The 24,421-nt window shown below is 39.3% G+C and overlaps 1 protein-coding gene across 20 annotated transcripts in view; it reads left to right on the plus strand.

Annotated features, from left to right (window-relative positions):
- The window catches only part of RBFOX2 (RNA binding fox-1 homolog 2), a 270,031-nt gene that overhangs the window by 147,482 nt on the left and 98,128 nt on the right, over positions 1-24,421 (plus strand). The window contains exon 1 of one of the 20 annotated variants that reach the window (XM_047786420.1): positions 16,869-17,169. The exons of the other annotated variants lie outside the window; for them this stretch is intronic. Within the exon in view, the coding sequence (XP_047642376.1) occupies positions 17,125-17,169 (45 nt within the window). The 5' untranslated portion in view covers positions 16,869-17,124. Of the gene's footprint in view, positions 1-16,868; positions 17,170-24,421 lie in introns of those variants that run through there. 20 annotated transcript variants of the gene reach the window in all.

Below are 24,421 nucleotides of genomic sequence, written 5' to 3' on the forward strand. Positions count from 1 at the left end.
AGACAAATCTCAAAAGTTCAAATAATTGAAAGGCAGGGCCTAAAAACAGCATACCCTGCTATTTTGAGAGGAAACAGAGGCCTGCTTTTATCAGCCATTAATCCAGAAAAGCATCTGCCTTGTCTAACTAAACCCAGCCACCTCTCCTGCACTGTCTGCATCAACTCTGTAATATAAGTTGATGTTCATAATGCGATCCAGGTATTTTCAGTGTAGTTCTGGGTTATTTTATTGATTCTCGCATATAACAGTTCTCAGTTAGCCAAAAACTCCTATTTTTTTAATTCAACTTTACGATTTCTCTTATGATGCAGAAGTTGCTGCAAAGCCCATTTCTGTTATCCTTGTCCTTTTGCATATAGGATACTATCTTGAACCTTTTGACGGGACCTTGCCACAAAAGTCCATATTTACATTCTGTATGTTTAGGCTGTGGTCTCAGTCAGAAATGAGCGGTATACATCAGAATCTCAGGGCTGGGGTGAGAGACTATACAGTTCAAAAAAGAGTATTTGAACCTCTAGGTCATAATGAACATTTCTTGAAAGTAAGGCTGTATGTACTACTCTGGGCTGATGAAATATTCACAAGATAAAAGTGAATAAATACTGTAGTACAAGGGTTTTTTTTAAATGAATGAGGAACATTGGTTCGGAGTCTCTCATTTTCCCAGCGTGACTAAGAATTCCTACTTTACTAAGATCTGCAACAAAGTATGTCATTAGAGTTTGCAAACTAAAAGATGTGGGATGGCTTGAGGAAAATTCAGGTATGACCAAAAAGGGGCAATAGATTCTTGACCCCAGATTTTCCCTTGAGGACCCAAAGCCAGATTGGTTTAAACAACTGTTTAATAAAAAATAGCCCCCCCCCCCCCGCCCCGAAGATCTCTCTTACTGTTTTAGCCCCTTGGTAAGACAGCTGGAATGTCGGAGCTGGAATGTTTCTTGTCAGTTTGTTCCCGACTTGAAAGAATTGCAGTGGGGCTAGGATTTGGGTCTCTGGCCCAGCCCTTAGAAGAGGAGTGTGGAGGTTTGTGAAAGGAGGTGAGGGTTAGCAATTAAAGTTAAAGGCCCTTTAATCAAAGGGAAACATCAGAGAGGTAGGATTAGGAAGTGAATTTAGGGAAAATAGCTAAATTAGAAGTATTAGTTGTTCACCAAGAAAAATAGGAGCGTTTTAATGGAACAGCTTACAGAAGGAATTATCACATAATTCTGTTAATTTTCTAGCATATTGGTTTTTAATCTTTATTTTGGGTCTTGTATCCCTGAGAATCGAACGTAAGTTCTGGACCAGGTCCGCAGAACAAATGTGCATTTTTACAGCCTTTTGCACACGGTTTTCAGAGGATCACGGGCCCTATGAACCCCAACCACATTAAGAGCACATTAACTCCTCGTAGTCAGCTGCTACTGCCCAGGCTTAGCCAAAATGTAGTGAACTTGGTGCCACAGGAAGTATTTGGAGGGTGTAAGATGATTAATGTTGCTTGGCAAATGGATGAAAAATGGATTAAATTCAAGGTAAAAATGTATGTGTGCATTAGACCTGTACTTTTGTGCCTGATAATAATAGAATCTGGATTTTAAAGAATTTAATTTCTTTTCATGTCTATTTAGTACTTTTTTTTTTAATTGAAGGTAATTGATACAGCTAAAATATGAGGTATATATATTATTTAATGGGCTGGACAGAAGATCCTGGGGAATCAGCTGGAGTCTGGGCTTTGTTAGTCACTGTGACTCCGAATAAGTCATTTATCCTGTTGCATAAAAGGATACATCATAAAAAGATACCGCTAGCAAAGTAAATTATAGGATGCTGAAAAGCAACAAAAACAGAATAGCTCCAAGTCACATAACTTCCACATTAAAACTACAGGTATCATGGAGCTACAAGCCAGGGAATTAAGATCACAGAGGCTTATGTGAAATTGAATATTTCTGTATATGGCAGCTTGTTAACTACAAAGTTAAGGTGGAGATAGCAGGCTGGATCCAGATGACATATTTAGAGTGAGGTCCTGTGTATGTAAGAAAACGAGAGCTGAAATGGGCTTAGATGATATTGAAGATCCATGTGCCAAAGTCTAGAATCCAAGGATACTGGCCTAGCAGGTGTATTTCGATGCTGAGGCAAATAGTGCAGACAGTTATTTTAGAGGTTCAGTTCTTGAGTAAGGTGCCTGAACACTAGGGATGCAAGGCCTCCTTGGTAAATAGGTCTTGGACATCATTTATTCCTTTATTTATTTTTCTCTTATTCAGCAAATACATTGTGCAAACCTACTGTGGGAATACCTAGCAGCCTTGATTTGGATTTTGAATCAAACAAACCAGTTGCCTTATATGTTTTTGATGAAGGTAGGAAGGAATTCCTAAATTCATTAGCCTAAAGCTTGGCAGAGCGTGAGTGAGACAGCCTGGCCAGAATGAAGGGAAGGACAGAGCAAATAAAATGGTTATTCCTTCCTGTCCTCACAAATGTTTGGGAGAACTTAGGGATTGATCTTCTTAGATTCCTTTGATTTGATAGTAAATAATGTATTTTTTGATATTTGGGGGGAGGGGAATCTAATGCATGCTATCTTAGTTTTAAAAGATGATTTCAAAGTGTCTGTGATAGGTCCTTTCCCGTGCTTGTTTAAAGGGGGAAGTAATGCGTACTGCAGTACCCAGACGTTGTAGGAAGATTTGACATGTTGGTCCTTAATTGCTTTGAACCAGAACTTCTGACTTAATCCTTGCTTCTTTCCTTCCTTTCTGTTTTAATAGTTTATATAGGTCATATAAAAATACTTTTTAAAAAGTGGTATGATACGTAGTGTGGGATATTACACTGGTAAAATGATCATATCTAAAAGTGTGTTATCTGATATTCATATTTTGTTTTGGCTGAAGTGATTGAAGGGAACTTACTCTGCAGGTAATAAAGAATAAAAACGTTTAACTCGGAAACTGATGATCGAATGGAAGGTGTGAATCCTTATTTTTTTCCTTTACAAAATAATTTTCCAAGAGTTGTTAATGGGAAAAAAGGCTAATCAAACATGTTAATCAAGGAAATAGATCTTACGTTCTAATAGTCCTTACCAAAGCAAAAACCTTTAGTTAATATATTTAAGAAACATGTGTAATAAATAAAAAGCCGTTATGAGGCAGTGCCTGCCTACTGCTTTTGTCCTGTGATGTGGCACATATGTGTCCGGTGAACGCAGAGCATACACTGTGAAGTCCATGAAATGTCTCGGTAACTCTAGAGAAAGAAGCATATGATATAATAACTGTAAGCATTAGGCATTATCATTTTGTGGTGTTCTGGGTGACATCAAAATATAAAACTGCTGGCAGATATATTCAGATTACTCTGGATTTCAGGGCTAAATAGTTTTTTTAATTGATTTTTTTATTTTGAGGTAAGTATTGATGGCGTATTGTCATAGGTAAACACCTGTGACACACTCACATGAATATGTCCGTAAACCCCCAAGTTTTTTTCCTTATCGCTTTGCCACATTTGCTTTAGTGTTCTCTCCTCTTTGTATAATTTTTTCTGAACATTTTGAGGATAAATTTTAAAAATATATATATGTATGTATGTGTACATATGTGTACACATACATACATACATATCTTGTCCCTTTAGTCCCAAATACTTCTGTATTGCAGTCTCTTATATAACCATAGTATATTATCAGAACCAGGACATTTAATGTGGATATTTTCATCTCATCTGCAGCCCACATTCCAGTTTTGATGAAGTCCAATTTAATCCATTTTTCCTTTTATGAATCTTGTTTTTGGTGTCAAGTCTAAGAACACTTGTCTTGGCCCTAGGTCCTAAAGATTTTCCTCTTTTTTTTTTTTTTAAAGTTTTAGCTTGTGGAGATGAGTACATGGACTCCCTACTTCTTCCTCTCTAATATTCCTTAGGCGGGGGTGTTGGGATGCCTGGTTGCAGCTCCGTGAGGGTAGAAGACTAGAGCCCCCACTCAGCCTCTGCTGACGTGCGTGGGAGTGAGGTGGGGGAATAGCTGGTCTAGAGCAGTCAAACGGTTTCTGTCGCGCTGGAGTGGCCCTGTCCATGTCCACTGGTTGCAGAGAGCAAGCCTCCATTGGGGGCTTTTTGTCTGAACCCATTGGCACTTCCAGGTTCCTTAGCTTCAAGTTTGAGCTATATAAGGCATAAAGAAAACCCAGGGAACTCACACCATGTTCAGAGGTCCAGATCCAGTTTGCTTTCTTCTCTGTACCTTTACAGGTCTTCTTATGTTTGTTGAATGTATCAGATGTCTAGGTCTTCAGCTGTGCTTGGGGACAGGGATAAGTGTGTGTACTCCTTCCCGGAAGCCCAAGTCGCTAGTTTTGTTTTCTGTTAATTGATAGTGTTTCTGTCAAAGAGAAACATATATAAATATAAATGTTCTAAGAGAAATAAATGGTACATGTGCTACCTTCCAGACTGTCTTTTTTGTATTAAATTTTTTTTAGGAATGAAAATGCTGCAAATCACAGGCTCCAGAGATTTTCAGGAAATAGATATTTATCTAAATATGCTGTTTGAATAGAACCTTCAGGGTATCTTTTCTGATATACGACCCTCCCCCCCCCCAATTGTTTTTGTTTTTGTTTGCCTTTGATTTATGGCAAGTCTTTACAATTTATCCTTCAACTAGACTTTTGAGAAATTTTCCTCAAAATATACTTTTTTTTTTTCTGGCTGTTGTTACAATGCAGTTATCAGTCTATAACATACTTGATTCCAGCTGGGTCTCTGTCTTTTCTAATTTTCTCCAGTGCATGTCCACCTTAGACATGCTGGCTGCAGTTTGATAGCCATTATTTCACATGTTGTTGCTTATTGTGTCAGCAGTTTTAATTTGTTTTTCTAATTTGCCATTGTTCATGTCATGATTACCTTTTCTAAGTTAAAGAACTGCACATTTGGAAAGTTCTTAGTTCTGTAGTCTTTTGTCTAAAATGCTTGGAACCAGATATCTAGTGTAATTTGGAATCTTTTAAATTTTAGAAAGGAAAAGTAGTCCATATACTCTGGTATAGGGTACCATCCCTGGTTGAGCTCAGGCACCACCTAGGAAGCACACTCATTCATGTATTTACAGCTAAATGTTTTTATTTCTTGTTTTGCTAACCCACGGTATATGGAGTTCCCCGGGCCAGTGATCAGAGCCCAGCCGCAGCTGCAACCTAGGCCTCAGTTGCCCAGATCCTTAACCCACTGTGCCAGGCCAGGGATTGAACCCATGTCACAGTGGGAACTCGGGTTTACAGCTAAATGTGTTCTAATGTCCACAGCAGTTATGGTGTTTAGGTCCCATTTTATCACTAATTGAGTCCCTCTTCCACCACCACAAACACACAAAAAGTTAGGTGGGGGGGGAGAAGAAAGAAGGAAACATAGTTTTCTAAGTTTTTAGACTTTGGCTTTGCACATGCAGGACTTTGGACCTGTGGAGACAGGCACTTGGCAAGCCGGGTTAGAGTAAAGGCCACTATTTTTAGGCCTGAACTCCCCGCTGTTTAACTGCTGAGGTGGTGCTCCAGGCCTGGATTTGCCAACCGTGATTGTTTCCAGTATGAAAACAAAAGCAGCTATTGGTTTAATCCTGTTATATGGTGTTGATCTTAAAAATCGTTTGATTCATATTAGGATTTTGAGTTTAATCCTGTAAGGATCAGAATAACTTTCATCTTATTTATCCTAAATCCCGCTTTAATCTTGTTAATTATGCCAGGCCATTTTCCCAAGGGCTAGGGTATATGTCTATATTGTATATATTCATAGTTATTTTTCCAGAGATATCTCTTTCCACCAGACCCCTCTCTCTCCACCAAAGATCACGTTTCTTACACAGAACTAGAGAGCCGCTCATTCTTCTCCACAGCGGCTTTAGCATTGCGAGGATGACATCAGTTCTGTCCTTGGACACCTAAGATTAAAGTGGGTCTTAGCAAGGCCTCCTGCAAGGGGATCTAGTCTTCATCTTGGATTTCCTGAGGAGGCTCAGGGCGCTCTTCTGAAAGGTTGATGTTATTTGAGTTTAGAGGCTCTTAGTCAAAATACATTCATTGGATGGATTGTAATTTAGACACCACTCTCCTGTAACAGAATAGAAAATCAGTTCTTACCTTTGGACCCCCATGTTGAAATCGCACTGTGTGCCGTAGGAAAAGAAAGAAACATTTGGCGTTGGACCTCCCTGCTTCCACTTTACAGTGGACCTTGTGCTCTCTGTTTCTTTCTTTTTTTAAAGAAAAGGATCATTGTCAATGGCTGTCCTCTCCGAGGCAATCAAAATAATAGGTCCCAGCTAACCATGAATTACTATTATTTTTCCTCTTTTTCCTTTTAGGAGTGGGAAGTTTTGTAATTGGATCAAAAGTTTTACTGATTGATTCAGGAACTAGTAAACCTCTGCCAAATGGTCTTCCTGGAGGCCCCATGTAATTGCTGTAGTTGCTGGGTAGTGTTGCTATTGTTGGTTAACTACAGCTGGAGTACTTAATGTGGATTCCTTAAACTCCTAGGACACGGCTTTATGTCGTGGGAAAAACGCTGGTAGACTCTCTTATTCTTTCTATGCTTATTTCACTTATGACAATTATACAGGGATGCCTAGACCTAAAAGATGTAACAAACCATTGCATTATGAATGAAAATAAAACTAGACCTTAGAACTATTGATATATTACATTCGGTGATCCTTTATTTTTAAGTGAAGTGGGTACAGTCTTTTTATGCATGTATGTTTATATTTACTTTGCATATTTATTTAAAAGGAAATTAAGGGATCTTTGTGAAAACGAGAGATGAGTCTTCATTACAGAAATACTGTAATGCTCACATTGGGATTGTGAGAAGTGGAAAAAAGTTATTACTGGGATCTAATTATAAGAATGGGAAAATTTTAGGGTTAAGAAAACTCCCATTAGGTGATGGAGTGATTATGTATCTGGATGCATTTCCAGAAGTGAGGAGGGGCAACTTTGATTTCTAATCCGCTTTGGGGGGGAAGCTCCATATCAGGGCTACACAGAAGCATTCGGTGAAGCAGCTCCTTTATCATAAAGAGAATTTTAATTAAAGAATGTTCTTGCATCATAAGCAGAGTAAGCGACAGCCGGCTACACTGGGCATTTATCTCCTTCAAACCACATTACCAGTAATTGCTGTATTAAATCAAAGTCAGAAGAGATTATAGGTCTGAAACAAGCAAGCGGCTGCTGCCAACCCAAGGATTCCCACACTGCTGCATTGCTGCTGTCAGAGCCCTGTTCCCGTCCCCAGTAGGGATGAGTGTCAGGTGATGCCTGACAGTCCATCCATAAAGCGGGAGCACGATGAACACCGCCAAGGAGAGAGGCAGTTACATGTTCAAGACTTCATGGCCTCGCCTTGTGGTTAGCTTTTCCTTTTGAACACGAGGGCTCTCGGGAACATGTTACCTGCCTTGCACCCGAAGAGATTTGCTTTAGGGTAAAAGTCATTTGTACTTTCTCTGCTGCTTTATTTACTAATACTCCCTTCTTGGTCAAGCATGGACTTTCACTTTGAGTAAGTCATTCAGCGGAAGTGTATGGCACTATACCGCATATGCATACGAGCTCCGCCTTCCTCCTCCGGACACAATTAGATAGCTCTTTCCATATTTTCTGCTTTCTGTTGAGGCCACTTACTCCTCAGATATTGATCTGACTTCATAAATCAGGTAATTCTGAATCTTCTTTAAATGCCCTTCTTAAATTATTGGCGATGATGGTGAGGACAACGCCGTAATGTGGTAACGAAAACTATAATGTTCTCTATGTGCCAAGCCTGCGCATGTGGTAACTGCTTTAATCACCGCACCTCCCCTGTGAGATAGGTATTGCTACCATCTTCTTCTTCCAGTTGCAGGACCTGAGGCAGAGATGTTAAGTAACTTTTCTGGAGTTACACAGCTAGACGTGCTGGAGCTTTGATTTGAATCCCGGTGGTTTGGCTTTCAGCACCCTGGACTCTTAACCACATAGTGTGTTGCTTGTGTAGACCAGTCAGACAATCTGCTGGGTATTAGGGATATTTTAAGGAAGAAGACTCTGTAGTGCCTGGGGTTCTCATCATGGCTCAGTGGGTTAAGAAACTGACTCATATCCTTGAGGATGCGGGTTCGACCCCTGGCCTCACTCAGTGGGTTAAAGGACCTGGCGTTGCGGGGAGCTGTGGTGTTGGTTGCAGATGCAGCTCTGATCTGGTATTACTATGACTGTGGCTGTGGCATAGGCCAGCAGCTGTAGCTCCAGTTTGACCCCTAGCCTGGGAACTTCCATATGCCATGGGTGCAGCCCGAAAAAGAAAAAGAGAAAAAAAGTAATTTTCAGAAAACTTGCCTTTTTGCTTCTGCTTAAATCTCGTACCTAATTTGCCACCATATCCATTATCTTCTTTTTTACAAGACTTTTTCTGTAATGTTTTAGAGCATACCCCCCACCACCACAAAGGAAAATTAACCAGCCCTCTGCAAATTCATTACAGAAAGTAGGTCAGGAATTCAGTTATTTTAATTTGTAAACAGCTCTATTGAAGTATAACTGATATACAATAAACTGGACATATGTAAAGCTTATAACTTAAGTTTTGACATATGTATATACCCTGAAATCATCACCACAGCAAAGATAACAAATATATTAATCATCTCCAAAAGTTTCCTGGTGCCCCTTTGTAATCCTTTCAGTCCCCACCCACTCCCCTCACATTTCCAAACAACCACTGATCTGCTTTCTGATGCTATGGTTTAGTTGTTATTTTCTAGTATTTTATAAAAATGGGATCACAAAATACTCTTCTTTTGAGACTCATCCAAGTTATTTTATATACCAGTGGTTCATTTATTTTTGTTACTAAGTATAATGGTCCATTATGGGGAGCTGACATTGTGGCTCAGTGGGAATGAACCCAACTACTGTCCATGAGGACGCAGGTTCGATCCCTGGCCTTGCTCAGTGGGTTAAGTATCGCGCATTGCCATGCTGTGGTGTGGGTCACAGACATGGCTCAGATCCCACATTGCTGTGGCTGTGGTCTAGGCCAGCACCTGTAGCTCTGATTTGACCCCTGGCCTGGGAACTTCCATATGCTATGGGTGCTGCAGCCCTTAAAAAAGAGCACCCCCCCAAAAAAAGTCCATTATGGATATACCACAGTTTATTCATCATTTATCATGCATTTAGGTCATTTTCAGTTTTAGTCATGACACATAAAGCTGTATGAGTATTCATGTACACATCTTTGTATGGATATATGTTTTCATTTTTCTTGGGTAAATTCTTAGAAGTAGAATGCATGGATCATATGGTAGGTGAGTAATTCCTTTTTAAGAAATTACTAAAACTATTTCCATATTGGTTGTACCATTTTACATTCCTGCCAGCAGTATTTGAGACTTTCTCTTTCTCCGTAGCCTTGTCAATGCTTGGTATTGTCAGTCTTTTTAATTTTAGTCTTCCTAATAAGCATGTGGTATCGTTATGGTTTTAATATCCTAATAAGTAGGGCTATTGAGCATCTTTTCAAGTGTCTATTTGATATCCCTATATCATCTTTGGTCAAGTGTCCAAATCTTTTGCCCATTAAAAAAAAAAATGGGTTACTTGGAGAGGTCTTCTATATTCGGAACATCCTTTATCAAATATATGCTTTCCAATTATGGCTTGTCTTCTTATTTTTTAAAATTTCCTTACAGTGTCTTTTGAAAAGCAGAAGTTTTTAACAAAGTCCAGTTTATTAATTTGCTCTTTTTGAATAGTGATTTTGGTTTCATATCTTAGAAATCTTTGCTCAATCCAGGGTCACAGAGGTTTTCTATTTGAAGCTTTGCAGTTTCATGTTTTACATTTTTTAGGTCTTTGGTTTATTTTAAGTTAAATTTTACATACGGCATAAGTTATGGATCTGAGTTCATTTTCATTGCATATGGATTCCAGTTGTTCTGGCACCATTTGTTGAAAAGACTGTTCTTTCTCCACTGAGTTGCCTTTGCACCTGTGGATCTATTTTTGGACTTTCTATTCTATTCCATTGATCTATTTTTCTATCTTGACACCAATACTACATTGTCTTATAAGGATGTGAATATTATGGGATTTAGTGGACTTCAGAAAAGTGCTAACGAGGTGTGCTATACCTCAGGTATAGTGTTTTATGTTAGCACATACTAGAAAAAAGATAGTCGTAATTATTAAAAATCTGCTTTTGAATAGTGGGATGAAGTGGAGAGATACGCTATGTTCGTGGGCTGGAAGACTCAATATTCCTAGGATAGGAATTCTCCCTCAAACTGATCTATAGACTCGGTGTAATTTTAGTCAAAAATGCAAGGAAGATTTTTATAGAAATTAATTACTTGCTTCTAAAATTCATGTGAAAACATCAGGAACTTGGAAGAGCCAAAGCAACTTTGAAAAAGAGCAAAGAAAGCTAACACAGCCTGATTTAAGCTACAGTGATTAAGACAGTGTGGTATTGCTTACAGCCCCAAATTAAACATTGTAAGCAACTTCTCATACAGGGAATAACATTTTGAAAAAGCTGCTCGTAATAAATATTTTCATAGTGTCACTTTCTCATCACTAAAACTATAAGATCCTGCTGTGCCAATTCTTAACAGAGATTGTCTAAGCCTTACAGTATTTTTGATCTGATTCACCATACCTTAAAGGCCTGTGATATGCATTCTAATTGTACCCTGTATAGTTATTAAAGTGGTAATTAAGAATGGACAAAAAGGATGTTTCTGCAGTAAAAGCTGATGCTACATTTTCCCTTCTAGTCAGATGAAGTAATTCTCCAACCCTCCCTCCTCCTGATTCTGCCCTCCCACCTTCCCTCTACTGCCTTTCATGCCCAGCAGGGCTGGCCACACGCAAAACTTGTAAACTAGCGTCTTAATCACTATTGCATCTTCTTAGTATAACTGCTGGCAAGATTCTCTTGATGTGAAGACTGGAAATGATGAGACTTATAACCAGATACGGCCATGATCATGAACTATGGCTGACAAACTTAGCCTTCCTGAGGTAACTCAGTTCAGTATCTGATGGATTAGCCACGGAAGATGGGATGTTCCCTATTTACAATGACAGATGGCAACTCAAATTCTAGAACTGACGTAATTTTAGCCTGAAAGTGGTCCTCAAATGTATTGTTGAGGATCTCATCAGTTTCTGGAGCTTTAACTTCTTCTTGAGGAAAGATCTGTACATACTGGGTGAAAAGATGTGGTGATACATTATTAAGGGAAGAAAATTATAGTGCTGAATAGTGGGTTAGAGTGTAATTCCATATTTGTAAATGTACATACGTATCTGTGTGTTAACAAATAAGCTTTACGTGTCTCACATATTAAGTTACACATTATATATATTTATATACACATACATATATATAAAGTTTGACATACACACCAATATATGGTGCATAAAGTATCTATTACATTTACATACACACATAGACACACATGGACACATATACACATTATAGGCATAAAACAAAACCAGCGCCTCTAGGGGGTGGGATAGTGGAAAGGTAGTTAGTTTTTATTTATACTTTCAGAGGTAAACTTCTGATTTGTTTGAATATGCTTAAATTAGCATTTATTGTTCCATAATTTATCTTTTTATAAGTCTAAGGGAAACAAAACAGATTTTACTCTGAGTATAAGTACTATAAAGTTAGTAATACTCTCTTGGTCTCTAATTCAGATTATCACATTTGCTTTACCTAACATGATGGCATAAATAAAAACTCATTTAATACTGGAGGATTTAGACAATAAACAAGCAGTGGCCAGGTGTCGCTTAAATAATGAACCCTTCAGAAAAATGGGAAAATAATTCAATATGTGAACTATAGCTCCCTATACCACTTCTCGTCTTTTACCCCTTTCTGTAAGTTTTTTGTTATAATTTAAGATCAATCATTTGGTCAAACTAAAATTCTAAGACATACTTATGAAAAAGAAAGGCAACCTTTCACCAAAAAGACAGCATACTACAGAAGATCACATGGCACATGTTAGGGTTATAGGGCTTCTCTCCTTTCCTGACATATAGCCTTTCCGAAGACTAACGAAGCCTTCGTTATTGACAGAGATGCTATGCATGGGTCAGAGGTTGAACATCACCGCTTCAATATTTTTTCTCATTTTCAAACAGATTTAAAAAATAGAAACAAAAAAATATAAATATTTTCAACTGGTAAATTACTGTGAAGTGATTCCCTCCCTCAGAACAGACTGGGTGTTTCCTTTAAATTTTAAATACCATTATATTCATTCACATAAAAATCCCGGAAATAAAAAGACTGATTCTCCACAATAAGCTCAGGGTTATTTGCTGACAATTCCAGTTTACACCATTTGAAAAGGTACGCACTCTGCAATATCAGCCATGTACTTCAAAAAAGAAAAAGAGAGACAGAGGCAGGAAGGCAGGAAGGAGGGCAGGAAAGAAGGGAGGGAGGAAGGAAGGAAAGAGAATAGTTGATACAAAGCAAAGGGCTACAAATAGAACCTTAAGGAATACTCACTTCTCGAGGCAGAAATAGCAATAAAGGATAAAAAGATTAAGTGGGATGGTGTACTATTCACAAAATCCAGGACATGGAGGGCATCTGTGACTTTTCTTCCATCCTGTGTCCCTTACACTAGGGCAAGTATTTCATAAATTTATACTAGAGGTGAGTATATAACAATGGCAAGAAGAAATAAAGAAATACAGAAAGGTTAAAGAGAACGAGAATTTAGAAAAGATGACTGATTTCAGCAAATAGGACTTCAGGAGGTATTTTGAAAGAGAACTGTTTAGTAATATCAGTAAAAAGATGGAAGCAGAATTGATAAATTCATGGTCAGAATGAAAAATAGACATGTTGCCTGTATATAAACTTTATTTTTTTTCTCTATTTTTTTGCTATTTCTTGGGCCGCTCCCACGGCATATGGAGGTTCCCAGGCTAGGGGTTGAATCGGAGCTGCAGCCGCCGGCCTATGCCAGAGCCACAGCAACGAGGGATCCAAGCCGCGTCTGCGACCTACACCACAGCTCACAGCAACGCCAGATCGTTAACCCCCTGAGCAAGGGCAGGGACCGAACCCGCAACCTCATGGTTCCTAGTCGGATTCGTTAACCACTGTGCCACCATGGGAGCTCCTGTATATAAACTTTAATGAAACTTTCTACCTTTGGCTACCTCTTTGTCTTCCAAGTGGCAATTCAATACAAAAATAATTACTAATACATTCAACTACCCACTGTTGTCTCCATCCAGGTGAATTTTTATCTTTTTTTTTTTTTTTAGGGCCGCACCTGTGGGCATATGGAGGCTCCCAGGCTAGGGGTCTAATAGGAGCTGTTGTTGCCAGCCTACACCACAGCCATAGCAACGCGGGATCCTTAACTCACTGAGCAAGGCCAGGGATCGAACCCACAACCTCATGGTTCCTCGTTGGATTCATTTCCACTGTGCCACGATGGGAACTCCTGAATTTTCATCTTGTTTTTGTTTTTGCTTCTGTGTCTGTCTTTAATGCTATTTGCCCCGTGGATCTCCTCCTGATGACTTCCAGCTAGAAATAATTTCTCTTTTGTCTGAATGCCATGATTCTTTATTGTTGACTTAGAGCACTTAGTACTTTCCATACGTTTTTAAGCATACTTTTTTAATTGGGTGATTTCTTTAAGGGAAGGATCTGTCTGCTCCTTGGTGTTTCTCTCAAAGAATTAAGCCAGTACCTTTTACACAGATACGAAAAAGGAGAGTCTGTTATTACTTGAAAATACAAATCAAAGGTAAATGAACTAATCACCATGTGCAGACCAGCTCTTATTTGTTCCTTCAGTCAGCACTCAGTCCTTCAACCAAGATATCCCCAACACTGTGTGAAGTTCTAGGCACAGAAAAAGCTCCTAAGGAGCTGACAGTAGGCGAGAGAAAGTAGAAGATAATGAGTACCAAAATACCATTTGATAAATGCTATACCTATCACAATGTGGCTTGGGAGAAAAATAACGATGTAACTGCTGCTGCTGCTGCAGCCATGGCTCTCAGCATCTACTTTCCCAGGGTGGAGGAATCCACAAGCAGTCAAGCCTGGAAATGAACTCTGAAAAGCTAGTAATATATGCAAAAAGGTCAAAAGATTATTCAAATAACTATAAATATATGCAAAAAGTCAAAAGATTATTCAAAAATATTCACACAAGAGTTCTGTGGATTCTAATAGAGTTACTGTGAGAATTGCTGAATTCTCTACACCAATGGAAATGCTTTAAATCTGTATCTGCCAGAGAAGAACAAATGACAGTGAAGTACAGAAACACTGCGTTGTCTGACACGTGGCCCAAAAGGAAGCATGGGTAATGACGGCGTGTGCCATGCTATGGCTGAAATACAGTATTCTATGGAGAGGGGCAGACAAGGCTTGCAAACTGTGAGGCCGGGAATTAGTATTTTTGTTAGAAGGTCTTTCATTCTAAATCAGTACTACCAAGAGGTAAAATGTATCCGTAAATGATAGGACAATAGACATTCACTCTAAATCCATAAAGATGGATCGTACATAAAAGACAAGGGTAGTGATATAAAGTTCACAACAGAAAATAATTGTAAATATTCTCGAACTGTTAGGGAACTATGTCTACAAATGATTCCATATAGTTATATAACAGAGACTTTTACCTTCAACAGAAACTTTCATCTCAGTTAACTCATGATATTTCTGTGGTAGATTACAAAAAATGGTCACAGTATTCCACAGACCCCCATCAAGAGGTGGAATTTCCCCCTCTACCCCTTGAATTTGGTCTTAGCTTTGTGACTTGCATTGGCCACTGGGACATCAGCAAATGTGACACAAGCAGAGGCTGACAGGTGCTTGTTCACAGAGACTGGCCCTCTCCTGCTCCTCTCTGGAACCCTGAGACTACCATGCAAGACCCATGAAGGATGAAAAACCAAGAGGGATGAGCTGTTCCAGTTGAACCTCCCAACCAATTAGTCAGCTTGCCAACTGCCAGACATGAAAGTGAGGTCATCCTAGACCATCTGGACCCAGCCAAGCCAGACTAGAAAAATCATCCAAATTCCTGACCCACAGAATTGTGAAGCAAATAAATGATTAATATTGTTGTAAGCCATTAAGTTTGGGGAGGTTTGTTATGCAGCAAAACCTAACTGACATAAACTCATTTGCATAATATTAAAAAGTACATCTCAATAGGCTGTTTTGCCTTTTGCTTTTACCTATTACTTATTCTCCCATGAACTGCAAATTCCTTGGTAACAGAACTGTGTTCATTTCTCCAGTACTTGTCACAAGACCTGGTATAGAGTAGATGTTCAGTAAATTTCTTTAATTATATTGATTGGTTTATTATTGTTCCCCGTGTGTATACACATAGAATCAGCACCAGCAATCTGAAAATAATCTAGTCTGTTGTACCAGTCCTCCTAATCTCTTAGAACTGATTTAAGGTAAATGCTTAACCAAGAGATCTATCTTAAATGTACTAAGGCATTTTGACTCTTAAACACAATTTCTCCAGAACAATGCCAAAATAAGTTGCAGTGACCGTAAGAGGAAAAGAATTACACTGGAAGTAGGGTGGGCACCATAAGACTTAAATGCTTACAAATGCCTCCCGGTTGCAAATAATCCTCACGGGTTAATCTTGCTTAAAAGATGTTATAATATTACTGGTTCTTCTAGATTAGGGAAATCAGAGCCCCTGAAACTAATTAAGAATTATTGATCATTTTGAACTTTTGAGTGTGTGCCCCACACAGGGGATTTCTTAAGAGTGACAGACAGAAATGGCGCGTCTCTTCCTGAGCATTTTACCTTACCTTCTGTTCACACTTAGTTTCTAAGAATTCCTTAGCCACTCTGGTTTGAGATGGGCCATTTGGGCTCTGAAAGCCAACTCTTTCACACCTGTCCGTGTTTGTTACCGCTTTTAATATCTGCTATAGAAATATGTGTGCACATGTGTGTTTGTAGCTAAGGGGAGGGTGGGTATAGAAGCTTTTCCTAAAAGGGGAAAAGCAACTGGCTTTCTGGGAGACCTCTCCACCCCCATCTCTTCGCAGGCAGCCGGGGCTAATCCTTCCGTGTTTGATTGGAACAGCTGACCGAGTAGCTGGCATATCTGAAGGTCTCCAGTGGACTCATGTTGCCTCTGAGCTGGGGCCACCTTCCTCTTTTCTAGAGCTGATCCTGCCAGCTGTCCTAGCTTCTGTTAAGGCACAGTGGAGGAGGTGTTAAATGATACAAAAACATACAGTGTCATGAAAGAGCTCCTTTTACTGCATGTAGCAGTGTGACTTCATTTTTCTCCCATTCCTTTCCATAGCAGCAGGATTTTATACTGTTAATCCTAACACCTGTCTCTGCCGGAGACAGCGAGAAGGTTGTGTGTGTGTGTGTGTGTGCCTGCATATGTGTGAGCGTGTGTGTGTGTGTGTGTGTGTGTGTGTGTGTGAGAGAGAGAGAGAGAGCGCGAGCATGCGTGTGCACGCAGTCACGCCCAAAAAGAAATAGAGAAATAATACCAGTCCCACCCGCCTTTCCACGTCTTGGATTGGGAGTGTTCCCTCTGACGTACTTAAAGCCTCGAATATATAAATCATTTTCGATCCTGGATACTTTGTGCTTCATGCCGTTTGTGTGTGTACCACTTTAAGGAGCCTGTGTTCCCTTTCTTGGCTGTCATTCTCTGCCTCTTGAGTTTCTGGAGGAGTTGTCAGTTTAAAACCAACAGTAACAGCAATCTCTAGTGTAGTTTTCAGTTTATAACTAGTAACTGAGCTGGAGCTAAATTTTTGCTTTTCCCTGAACATTTCTTCTGTGTAGTGTTGAGTCTTAATTGGGGTGGAAGCCTGAGCTGAACCAAGCTCTCTCTTCATCATCTGAGCCAACATACCTATCCGCGTAGACTGGAAGTCAGCCAAGGATTTTTTGGTGCTACCTAGTTCCTTTGCACAGGACAGCCAGATCAAACAAGGCGAAAGCTTAGACACTTTTTGTACTCTCTTTATCTGAAGATTTTTCCCCCCCTTTACTATGTATGGTGTGTATTGTATGGATTATCAATATCCTGTTGTCCAGGTAAGCTAAGGGTTATAACTTGTTTTCTAGATAGTAATTGATTGATGTGAGGGTTTTATGGTGGGATGAAATGCTTATAAGTTTCCGGTCTTCTGGCCTGGTACCATTTAGAGGATAAATTTCCCAAAGTTATTTGCTAGTTTGCTCTAACGGGAAATGTGAGTTTTATGGTATTAAAAGGGCTTGGAAAGGGTGGTTGCTTTCAATCCTACAAGTTTTGAAGCTTCAGGAATTTGTGTGTGTGTTGGGGTGGGGGAGGGGAGTTACACACGTGTACGTGGATGTGTGTTTTAAAGGGTGGGCTTGGTATTACAAATATAACATATCTAAGCCATCATATATATTATAGTAAACTTCAGGTTTCATTTAGAGTAAATGAGAAGCATAGACGGCAGTTTCCAAATGTAGCTGTGTTTTTCAGAAAGGTAATATACAGTAGAGGGCACTCTCTCCACGTGCACCGTAACATTTTAGACTTTCGTAATGAAATTATTGCCGTTTTAGTTATTAACTTGTTAAAATCTAGAATCATGGAAAAACAAGCCTTTATCAAGCATATTCAGAGTAACTAGGTGCCTTTAAGTTAGTAGCAGGAGAGGGTGTGAAGCTGAAGCTAAGGATTCTGATTCAAGCTCCAGTGTTAACCACCTACCTCCATGTTCATGTGCAAATCACTTCATTTTTCTTGACTTCACTTTCCTTGTGTATAAAATGAAAGGTTGGACCAGATGATCATGATTCTGCGAAATGTTAATTGTGCTGAAAATCTAGAATAGGAAACTAAAAACGATTAATACAATTAATTCTGAGTTATAGATGCTACTTGGTTTCTCAGTTTCATTTAGTTTGTTTTCATGACATTTAATTATTTTCTCCTTTCAAAAAGCCATTTCTCCAATAATTAGCTCCTCAGTTGTGGTTTGGACAGAAATGCATAGGGTTAAAGGAAGTGACAAACAAGCCAGTAGAACATCTTCTTAGGTATTTGGGGCCTAAAGGCCAAAGCAGGCTATTTTTAATTGGACCTGTTGAGTAAGCCTTCCAAGTAAACTCACCCGTCTCCTTCAAGTCTTAAGCTACGAGTGTGGAAGCCACGTGGGAGGAGATGTGGTTCTATTTCTTTAACTATATTCCAACACATTGGTCTATACTGTATGTTTTATACTAACTATATAACTTTCCATTCTTTTGAGTCATTCAAAGCAAGTATATGTTTTCCATAATGAGGTTTTGATATATTTATGGGTCTCATTTCTCTATCAACTATTTCTCTACTGGCATAAAACAATAGACGGGTCTATGTTACAGCTTAAGGCTGGAAGTGTCATGAGATGAGATTTGAAGCAAAGCTTCTTACCAGTAACCATTGATGTGCTTTTGAAGAGAAACATCTGTGAACAGTAAATTTCTGAGACCCAGCTGGTAAAGTAAGGGACTTGTAGTAACTGTAATATAAGTAATATAAAAAACCCGAAAAAGTAGAACTGTTCCCAAAGAAGATTGAGGTGTTGGAGATTTATGAAAAAAATAATTGTAATATGCAAATACATTTTTTGAGGTAGAAAATTGGCCAAATGCCCCCAAAATAAAAGTTGTGGGGTGTATTTAAGGGTTCTTGTTTAGAAATTATGACAAAATTAAGTCTTTTATAGTAAAATTTCTTTCATTGATGATAAAATTTGCCACCCCAGATCTTTCCAGTCACTAGGACTCAACGCTGGTAAATGTGGTGCTCAGTATTTGGAACAGCGCTTTCCTGACTTTGCTCCATTTAGCAGGTTTATTCTACCTGAAATTAATACGGTAGCTGAGAAATGCAAGTAATAGGATATTAAAATTTAAGAGTACATTCTCCGTCACATCAGGGCAATTATTAATGTGACTGAAAAAGCAGTTTTAGGTTGAAGGATCCCAAACCTCCATAACAGTCAAATTTATTAATTCTGTTAGGGTAACAGGTTTTTTTTCCAATGCATTTAAAAATGAGTAATATATTGTTGTTTGCTACCCAAACGCTTATCTCAACTATAGTTATAAAATTTTCTGTTTAGCTTCTGTTATATTCTTGTACTTAGTTAAAACAAAGCTTCTCATTGCATACTTCTTGTGGTTTTATAGCAATGCATTATGCAATTGGAACTTATTGAGGACATAGTTTGAACAGTTTTTTTTTTTTAATTAAAGGTTTTGCACCTGTTTTTTAAATTAAGTATTTCTAGAATTGCCAATGTTGAGAAAATGAAACAAGGTGAGTTCTCAACATAGGACGATGAAGTGTTTTAGGTACTTGACCTTTTATGGCTCTTAGGGTTAATAAAATCATACCTGTCTTAAGAGTGTGCAGTTGAAATTGCTTATTTTATTAGATTTTTATGGGACCAGATCTGGGCAAAATCAGTTTAAAGACAGGCCAAGTGAGTCGATAGGGGTGTGCTAGATGGGATTTAAAGGAAAATGAATATAGTCTCCCTACCCATAAAAAATCTGTTTGAGAAAGTGTTCTTGAACTTACTCTTTTGGATTAGACATTTATCGCCTCTGACTGGATAGTTAATATATAACTTGTTAGGATAGATACTGTAAAACAAAACAAAACAAAACAAAATAACAAGTGTTGGCAAGGATGTGGAGAAATTGGAACCCTTACACACTGTTGATAGGAATGTAAAATTGTACAGCTGCTATGGAGAACCATATGGGGTTCCTGAAAAAATTAAAAATAGAATTACCATATGACCTAGCAGTTCTGATTCTAGATATATAGCCAAAAGAATTGAAAGCTGGGTCTTGGAAAGATATTTGTACGCCCACGTTCATAGCAGTATTATTGTCAGTAGCCAAAAGGTAGAGGTAACAACCCAAGTATCTGTTAATACGTAACTAAACATGGTAGATACCTACAGTGGAATATTATTCAGACTTAAAAAGGAAGGAAATTCTGATGTAGGCCACAACATTGACGAGCCTTGAGGATCTTATACTAAGTGAAATAAGCCAGTCACAAAAGACAAATATTGTATAATTCTACTTATATGAGGTACCTAGCGTAGTCAGATTCATAGAGACAGAAAACAGAATGGGGCTCCTGGGGACAGGGGGAAGGGAGAGTTACTGTGTAATGGGTATAGGGTTTCAGTTTAAAAAATGGAAGGAGTTGTAGAGATGGATAGTGGTGTGATGATAGCAAATTATGAACATATAGTTGACCCCTGAATAACTTGGGGGTTAGGGACACCAGCCCTCTGTGTGGTTGAAAAGCCTCATTTGTAACTTTATAGTTGGCATCCATATCCGTGGTCCTGCATCCTTGGATTCAGCCAACCGGTGAATGTTGTACATATTCAGTGAAAAAAAACCTGCCTGTAAGTGGACCTGCACAGTATAAACCTGTGTTCTTCAAGGGTCCACTGAACTATATACTTAAAAATGGCTAAGATGGTAAATTTTATGTTATATGATAACTGGTTTTGGAAGTGAGAGTTTCATCTATTATAGTTTTTAACCTGCCACTCATTGAACACATTGGCACTGGTTATCATTTTGAGGTAACTGGTTGGAGGGAGAAGAAGCAGGGTCTTAACGTTTTTGGAGGCGTAGCTAAGTATCCTGATTTGGTGGTTTAGGACAGCCAAGTACAGCTTAAGGATATTAGGCATCTGGAAGAATGAGAGGCAGAAAGTGGCCTATCTAAACGTTTGCCCAGAGAACGCTCAGGTCTGCGGAATGCTGAGTCAGTCAGGCCATAGGCTGGCCACTTCTTCATGGGAGGGTGACCTTGGTGTAAAGGGATATGTATACACTTTAATTTCTCATTTTGAATTGGTTCATTGCTCACCATTTTTTTTTTTTTTTGTCTTTTTAAAGGCCTCTCCTGCGGCATTTGGAGGTTCCCAGGCTAGGGGTCGAATCGGAGCTCTAGCCGCTGGCCTACACCACAGCCACAGCAACCTGGGATCGGAGCCGCGTCTATGACCTACACCACAACTCACGGCAATGCTGGATCCTTAACCCACTGAGCAAGGCCAGGGATCGAACCCGCAACCTCATGGTTCCTAGTCGGATTCATTAACCCCTGAGCCACGACGGGAACTCCCAGTTTTTTTTAATGTGTATTATGTGTCAGTTACTACGCCAGGTACAGGGATTTAGTGATGAAGAAAACCAGCAGAATCTCCAGTAATTCAGTAATAGAGACATGGCATATTTTATTATTGGAGAAACAGTATGCTTCAGTTTCATAGATTAATCATGTATTTTTTTGATAATCTGGTTATTCATAAACTTGTTTATATCCCACCCTTTTAATACTTATCTGAGAACCTTTTCTGTAATCTCCCAGAAAATACAGAGAATGTACACGTTTCAGTTGTATATATGACTCTAGTTGTCTAGAGTTTGGGATATTTTAAAGATATTTTAAAGAGTATATTATGTAAATCTAGTTAATAATTTCTGAAGTGATGTTTTCTAATTTTTTTGGCCTTATCTGTGTCTTAGTGTATGCTATCTGAGGTCTTATTCTAAAGGTTTGATTTGGGGGACAAGAAATAAATAGGACAGTTATTTGGTTTTTATAAGCATATAAGGTCTAAAGCAATTGATTTCAAATTTTGCTTTCACCTTTTTTTTTTAGAATGGGTTCTATTTAACTGAATCCTGCCTAAGCCAGAGAAAAGAAGCTAGGGCGTAATAGAATTATCTGTTATTTGGCATTATTTATATTGCAGGGAGTGCTGGGCAAAGGATATTGAAATAGTATTGTCTTAGAGATGCTTCTGGGAAGGTATTTAATATCTTTTAGTCTATTAGGTGTAAATTAGGTATAAATTATTATTTACACCTAGGGTTATTGTGGGGGGGGGTGCTGTGAAGAGCCTTTTTTTTTTCTTTTTGTCTTTTTAGGGTCACCCTCCCATGAAGAAATGGCCAGCCTGTGGCCTGACTGACTCAGCATTCTGCAGACCTGAGCTCAATATGAAATAATGTCAGGAGTTCCCCGGTGGCCTAGCAATTAAGGATCTGGCATTGTTACTGCTGTGGCACGAGTTTGATCCCTGGCCCAGGAACTTCTTTATACCACAGGTGTGGCCAACAAAAGATGTACAGAATAGTAAGGTCAGAATTTACAGTGCTAAGGATGAAAAGAAAGGGCAGATTTCAGAGAAGTCAAGGGACTTGCTTCTGGTTTGGTGTGGTGTTGAATGAAGTGTCTTGAAAGGATTCCAGACTCTCCATCAGATTTGGGTTTGAATCTCAACTCTTCAGCTTGCTAGCTGGCTTGGGTGCATTTGGTCAAGAGAGTTAGCCTCACCTAGTCTTAGCTCCCTGTCTCTACAAGGAGATTCAAATATCTTGTCTTAAGGATGAAATGAGCTAAGAATACATGTAGTTGCCTGATAAGAAGCCACCACAGAGTAACAAATGATACCTCTTTTACCGGTTATAACGTTTACCCACATTTCACCAAGAAAATACACGTGGTAGAATGAGTACTAGAATCCAAGCTTCACACACACAGGGATTTTTATCTCCTTTGTCCATTACCCCCAGGGTCTAGAACAGTCCCTGGCACATATGTAGTAGGCACTCAAACATTTGCTAAACGAATCAGTGATTTGGTTTTCAGAATTTAGTTTTGGACTTTTAAAATAGAGGAATTTGTTGGCTATCTAAGTGGAGATGACCATTATTTGTGGACTATCTAAATGGAGGTGACCGACGGCAGTTGGTTATTTTGATCTGGAGTTCAGGCGAGATATCTGGCCTGGACATAGAAACATGGGGTCATCAAGGTAAATGGGTGGCAGTCGAAGCGATGGGATGGATTACATCACCTGGAGCAAGCAAACTGCTCAACAGGAGGCCCCGGGATCTGAGGACCATTATTTAACTTTTTTGAGACCTTGGAAAAAATCTGATGAATATTGTGGACTCTCTCTGCACAGAAATGCCTAGAAGAGAGCACCACGGTGCCTGTGTGAGGAACTATACACCTTGGATATATAGTAGAAGTTCCCATTGCGGCTCAGTGGCTTAAGAACCTGACTAGTATCCCTTATTCAGTGAGTTAAGGATCTGGCGTTGCCAGAAGCTATGGCAAAGGCCTACAGCTGCAGCTCCAATTCAGCCTCTAGCCCAGAAACTTCATATGCCACAGATGCAGTCCTAAAAAAGAATTAAAAAAGGATCTATGGTTGCAATAAAAAGAGGTCCTAAGGTGACACCTCAAGCAATACCATAGAGGGTGGGCAGAGGGAAAAGCGTACGATGGGGAAGCGAGTGAACAGGGAAAGGGGAAAATCAGGAAAGACTGGTATCATTGGAAGCTGAGAATAAGTTTCCTAAAGGAGGGAGTGCCAAATGCCACAGATAAGTCAAAGAAGGGGTTAAATGTCCATAGAATTTGGTCTTTGGTAACTCTAATAACATAAATATCCATTGAGCGGCATTGGGGAAAGGAAGCTGGAGTTATGGGGGTTACGTGAAACACCTAAGACATTAGACAGGTAGAATTTTATTTAGCAAATATTTATAGTGTGCCTGCCATATGTCAGGCACTGTGCTGGGAGCTGGGGATTGATCTGTGAGGGCAGACATGGTCTCCTCCCTAGCTGACATTTTTATGGGGTATTTGCTGCCCACCTCCCCTAGCTCCTGCCCAGAAAATGTCCTGAAATGAGTTTCTCCTTGGGATGCTCCTGGGCACACTCAGCCACCAGGGGATTCCAGTGGTTCCGCTGGGTCAGATTCAGGCTGTTCAATTGCTCTTCTCTCACATGGGCACGAGGGAGTGATTGTTCCCTGTAACACCAGCCTTTAAAGTCAGGGACACACTTCAGAATACCCTCGAGTTTGTACAGTGCATCAGCAAGTTGATGGAAATCACTTTAATTTTTGTTTAACTTTTAGCTCGTGCTAGAACTCTTTCTTGTGGTAATGACTTTTGAAAGTTCATTATTTGCAGTGTAAAATATTGGTCCTAGATGTAGAAAAGAGGCATGAATACCAGGCCTAAGAAAACCTTTTTCATAGTCCTAGATTTTTTGCATGTGGGAATCCCTCATTTTTATTTTCTAAAAATCTCTTCTTGGGCCTTTGTTTCTTTTCGTACGAATGGAGGCTTGCAAGCCTCCAGAGAGCCATGGCTTGCGAAGCAGCGTATGTGTGTGTGTGGTGGGGAGTGGGGGAGTCTGTGTTCTTGATGCTCCACGTCTTTTGCCCCTCACACTATCCTGGACCAGTGGATTCAAAG

The sequence above is a fragment of the Phacochoerus africanus genome, chromosome 7 (genome assembly GCF_016906955.1).
Source record: "Phacochoerus africanus isolate WHEZ1 chromosome 7, ROS_Pafr_v1, whole genome shotgun sequence".
In the NCBI taxonomy this organism is placed as follows: Eukaryota; Metazoa; Chordata; class Mammalia; order Artiodactyla; family Suidae; genus Phacochoerus; species Phacochoerus africanus.